The sequence below is a fragment of the Nannospalax galili genome, unplaced genomic scaffold, assembly GCF_000622305.1.
Source record: "Nannospalax galili isolate Female #2095 unplaced genomic scaffold, S.galili_v1.0 scaffold487, whole genome shotgun sequence".
Classification (NCBI taxonomy): domain Eukaryota; kingdom Metazoa; phylum Chordata; class Mammalia; order Rodentia; family Spalacidae; genus Nannospalax; species Nannospalax galili.
Genome location: NW_008357047.1, coordinates 440,804 through 446,803, shown reverse-complemented (window position 1 = coordinate 446,803; position 6,000 = coordinate 440,804). Strand labels below are relative to the sequence as shown.

Genomic DNA, 6,000 nt, shown 5'->3' with positions numbered 1-6,000 from the left:
GAGACTCCCAGACAGTAACCCAGCATAGAACTGGGAAAATGAACAGCAGACCCCAATCTTATCTAAAGGAATATTGGCTACAGATTGCTGCTAGATGAGGAATAGCTGATCTTCCTAAAACAAGGAATTCTAGATAGGTTGACTAGACCCAGCAGGTGGACAAGCACTGGGGAACGGCTGGGGCACCAACCACACAGTTGACAGTAACAGGGATGACAGGGTATATGGGCTCCAGTGGGGGTGTGGGGCTATGGGAGTGTGCCATTTGGGAATGTGGGTATATAGAGGAATAAGATTATTTGTGATGTTCTGTATGAAATACACACAAAAAAATCAACAAATAAAAAAATGAGTTATATTTGAGGAAGAAGCATAAAAATTTGCTTCATGTTAATTAGTAGATGCGAAAAACATTACCACTGAAATCTACCTAATGACTTTATATCCATGCTCAGGTGCCAAGGATCTTAGAAAGTAACCGATTGTGACTAGTAATAATCAAATATATAGAGATTAAAGATACATGTGCAAACATCTAATTGTTAGTAGCATTAAAAATGGGGATCTTTTTTTATTAAAAGCTCATTCAATTTTATGTCTTATAGGGTTTATACTGAGTTCAATATTGTATAACTATTAATTCAACTGTGAACCTAAAAATTTATAGCCAATTTTGAAAGAGATACAACTTAGCTCTGGAAGTTGTTGTTGAATATGTTAATGCTGTAATGAAATGCTTTTTCTAATCATGTGGTTATTAAATTAATAATTTTTTAAAAATACCTAGAAATTACTAAGTAAACTATAAGTGCTTGCTTGCTTTAAGTGATCTGCATGGCAGTACTCATTATTGAATAATTCATTGGATGTATTTAAGGGAATATCGCTCATAAAAAATAGGCAAGCTTTAGTTAAACTGGGCTATGTGCTCCCTCACTTTATACTGTGTGGAAGCCTGGCATTGGAGGCCTGCATGGAGGTGAAGTCTACTCATTCTAATGCAAGTCTTTCCCTTGACACACAATACATGAATGATGTTTTTTAGTTAACAGCAAAAAAGAACTAAAAATTCTGACCCCAGAGTCATCTCAACATCTAGGGAGCAGTCTGTGGATCTTTCTAATAATGCTAATTAAACAAGTATGACTAGGCAGACCATACCAACCAAAGACTGAAAATAAGTAAATAAATTTGACCATACAATCTACTTGCATTATTATTTTATGTTTATAATTTTCAAATTATAGCATCAAAAGAGCTAGCTAAATACTGATTGTTAGCTAAGTAGAACAGTTGGGAACTCAGGAATCCGATAATAAAAATTTGATGTGTTGCCGGGCATGGTGGCACACACCTTTAATCCCAGCATTTGGGAAACAGAGGCAGGTGGATCTCTGTGAGTTTGAGGCCAGCCTGGCCTCCATTAGCGAATCCAGGCCAGTTGCGGCTACAGGGAGACCTTGTCTCAAAAAGATCCCCCCCAAGAAAAAAAATTTACTGATGTATTACTTTTAGAATCAGAAATATTTTTAAATGCCTAAATAATAATACACATAGTTTGCATATAGATATAAGCAAGGATTCTATTTCTCTAATCAATGACACAGGGTAAAAGAAGGGATCAACCAATAAAGAAAAAGGATATAGCCAGGCGTGGTGATGTGTGCTTTAATTCCAACTCTGAGACAGAGGCAAGCAGGTCTCTGTGAAATAGAGGCCAGGCTGATTTATGTAGCAAGTTCCAAGCCAGCTGCTGCTATGGGGAGACCCTGTCCCCAAGAAAAAAACAAACCAAAAAGAGGAAAAAGAAACAAAGGAAAAAGGAACCATGCAGGCTTAGACATGCAAATTTGTCTGGTCATTATAGAAATCAGTAATGAGATTCCACAAAAAACTAAAAATAGAACTGCATTCTTATATAGCTGTACTACTGCTAAAACCATACTCCAAAGAATAGAAGTCAGATTTCTGTAGATACCCACAGATTCATGATTATTACAGCACTGTTAGCAATAGCGAAGTTATAGAATCAGCTTGGGCATCCATAAATGAGCAAATGAATAAAGAAATATTGTATATGTGCATAATAGAATTTTACTAATCCATAAGGAGGAGCAGGAGGGCGGGGGGAGAGACCTCATATTCAGGAAAATGGGTAAAATTTGAGGTATCATGTTAAGTGAACTAAGCTATATGCACAAAGTCAAGTAAACCATATTTTCAGTCATATGTGGAAATTAGAAGGGCAAAGAAGACCCAGAAGAAAGGGAAAAGAGGTGTAAAAGAAGGGATAGCACAGAGGGTAGATGTGATCAAAGTGCAGTATTTGATGTAGGGAAATGTCATGATAGAATCCATTATGAATTAATTAACTTTATACAATTTATATCCGGTAATAAAACAATTGTACAGACTACAAATATATTACGGAAATTTGAAAAACAATTCAAAACATTTACCAGCTATGTCACCGTTATGATCACTGAAGGGAGGCGAGGGGCCAGTCATCCCACTGCTTCTTGTCCAACCAGGCTGCAGACTCTGATCCTGCTTCAAACTGCAGAGTCCATCCTCAAAGTCACATCTTTCATAATTCAGGCCTAATGAGCGATGAAAAGAAATTACCTTTTATAACTTAACTTGTCTTTGTGCTAAATAACACAATGTCAGAAAAAAGATTAACAACGAAAGGATTGTTTTTCATAGTTTTAAGTCTTTGAATGCAAAGATTTTTGCACGTGACATTCTAAAAGATGCCAGCACAAAGACATAGAGTGTTCAAAGGTGTGCTCTCTGGAGCCAGAGGTCTCGGGACCTATTCTGGATTTGACCTCCCATTTACAGAGTGATTTAACTAAACCATCCAGCCACACTGAGCCTTTTCCATTGTAAGATTAAACTACCATCCTGCCCAGCCAACCTCAAATAACTAGTATAAAGATCTAATACCATGAAGCATATAAAAATACTTTACAACTCTCAGGTACCATGTAACATAAGAGAATACATTACATTCACATTTTCAACTAAATCTTGATCTTCCTTCTACCCAATGACGTACGAATCTCAGGTTTTGAAAGAACAATCATGAAAGTCAACCATCTGTGGGATATGTGCTTAGAGTTAAGCACAGTACCTCTCTGCTGAATCCAAGCTTGGTATAAATACTGGTGCTTCTATCCTGATGGGACATTTCTGGATCCCCTCCCAACGACCTACACTTTAATACAACAATATTAAAAGCTTGGGAGAAGCAGAAGGATTTGAGCACTTGATTCTTCTTAGAAACCAATGAGTCATTTTTATTTATTCTTTTATCCAATATCTGAAAATGTCACATTTCAAAAGTAAACACTCTCAACTGTAAATAGCCCTCCCAAGGTTGTAAGGCTTAACAATAACTCAATTTTGACAACTAAATACTCTCAAACATCCATGCCCTGTGTTATAAACCTTTACACTCTAAAGACTGTTCTTCGGCGAGTACCATTCTTCTCTAGTTACTTAATGCTGGTTAGTAGTTGGACAGGGAGCTCAGTCACAAAAGCATGATTTTTATGTAATCACTTTTCCAGACAAAAATATGATTTAGTTAACCCATATATCTAGTGGATTTTCTTGATATCTTCCATGAGAAATAAAAGCTAATATAAGAAAGTCTTTTTAAAAAAAAAAAAAAAACCAATACTCCATTTTGTTAATTTTCCTCCTAATTTCCTTTTTTTTTTTTTGAAAGGTTTAGCTAAAGTCCTGTGTTCTGGAAGACTAACATCACAGCTATAGCTTATTGCATTGATTTGTTCATATATTTCTCTTAATTGGGCATTTTCTTCCATTTTAAAGATAAGGAACCTGAGACAATGCCTTCTGGATATTAAGCAACAGCAGGATAGCTATTCAGTGTTGGGTCAAGACTGGAAACCCCTAGTTTCCAGAGCTAAAGCCCTTAAAACTTCTCTGAGGTCCAGTTAAGTTCCTGCCCTGTTTTATCACATTTACAGAATTAAAGACCACAGATTCCAGCCAACCTAAGGAAACCTGTGTTTATAGATAGTTGACATCATTCTATCTAAAAGGTAAAAATTATATTAATCTATGAATTATGCCAAGGTAAATTCACAGAGTCTTGAGGCTTTTAAAATATTTACAGAAGGAATCTGGTTGACAAACAATGAACTAAATTATACTCACTTGTACATATGCATAACCATATATCACATGCCAGATCTGAGGGGACGTACAACATGGCTATTTCACAGTAGATGGACAAGAGACTATACCATCTTGTTTCATGTAACCATATGCTATGGCATTCAGAGAACACTGGAATCACCTAAAAGTACATTTCTCAGAATATATCTTTGTCATGAAGCAATGCATAACTATGTGTATATGTGGTTACATAAATATGTATTCATTTCCAAGCTTTATTTTAGTTTCCAAAAATTTTTCACAATGACACATAATTTAAAAAACTGTTCTTTTAACAGCTGAAGAGATGGCTCAGTAGTTAAGAGCACTGACTGCTCTTGCAGAAGATTCAGGTTCGATTCCCAGCACCCACATGGCAGTTAACAACCGTTTGTAACTCCAGTTCCAGGGGATCCAATGCCTTCTTCTGACCTCTGCAGGCATTGCAAGACATGGGTGCACTTACACACATGCAGGCAATACATTCAAACACATAAAATTTTTTAAAATGTTCTTTTGCATCCATATTTCAATGATCATGTTTAAATGGGAACACACAGAGCTGAAAAACATTTTTGAATGCCAAGAAATTGCCTTCAATACAATTGCATAGTTGATGTCTGTTCACAATGTTCTTTGTTCTTTTTAATACAGGGGTAATGATGACTTCAGGATGTGTTAAAACTAGAGAGAGAAAAATGACTAAATAGAACATCTCTTCCATTTGAATAGTCTCAGCAGGATTCTTTTTGTTATAAAATGAATTTAATCTGCACACACTTTCAGTTAATTTTGTTTGAAAAAGCAATCATGAACTACTGGATTATTCCAAAGGCATAAGAAAATTTTCTAAGTATTCATCTTTCCATCAATATAGATTTGCACATTTTAAACCATTTTTGTAAATTTCCTACAATTATGGCTGCTTCACTTCTTAATTTAATATGCTGCTTGCCCGCATTCAAATCTGAAGCTATTTGCTGTAATAAAATCTGACACCACATGGATTGCTGCTAATACAGCTATCAGTATATTGTGTGGATTAAATTACACCTGGACAACATAATGAGGAAAGAGGTACACAGGCATCTAGAATTCTTGTGCTTTTTCAACTTATGAAACTCATAATTTAGCTTCCAATTTTATTGCTTCTCAGGTCAAACCTACTCTAGGAAACGGAGGGTCCATGTTGTGTTTTGAAGGTTACTTGGAAGTCATAATTATCTACTGAATTGGCTTCTGTAGTACCAGATTCACTTATTAAGGAATTTCTGAAGAAATCTCTCATAGTCTTTTAAAACGAAATAGAAACATACCAAATTATATCCAAGGAACAGCTTTGACCACGCTTCTGAGCAAGTGGGAAGGAATAGAATTTTAATTGTGATAACAGTGAGGAAAGTCAGATAACCGGCACTCAGGATGAACTCAGGAAAGCATGGCCTGGCTTAACCATTAAAATGTAATGTTCTCAGAAAACAGAGCACACTGTAAGAATGAGGGAAATCTAGCAAGGAAGGAGGTAAGGTAAAAAGCATTAAAGAATCAGTCATTTTATAACTTTTCCTGAACTCAGGTCACCAATACACATTTTTCTTCCTCTTACAAGCTGTTTGAGGCACAATTGTAGTCTTTCAATAGTAATCCTACCCTGTTTTTACTGTGGTACGATGCACATTGCACAAAACGTAGCGTTTAGCCATTTTTAACTGTGCGAATCTGTGGTATTTATATTTCCACTATCGTTGCCATATGTTTGAGAATGCCATACTGAAGCTGTAGAAGCCTGCCACACATTCCTGGAGCTAC

At 36.0% G+C, this 6,000-nt stretch overlaps 1 protein-coding gene across 1 annotated transcript in view; it reads right to left on the bottom strand.

The window, feature by feature from the left end:
* The window catches only part of Malrd1 (MAM and LDL receptor class A domain containing 1), a 721,844-nt gene that overhangs the window by 694,854 nt on the left and 20,990 nt on the right, over window positions 1-6,000 (bottom strand). The window contains exon 2 of the mRNA XM_029557135.1: window positions 2,460-2,600. Within this exon, the coding sequence (XP_029412995.1) occupies window positions 2,460-2,600 (141 nt within the window). The remainder of the gene's footprint in view (window positions 1-2,459; window positions 2,601-6,000) is intronic.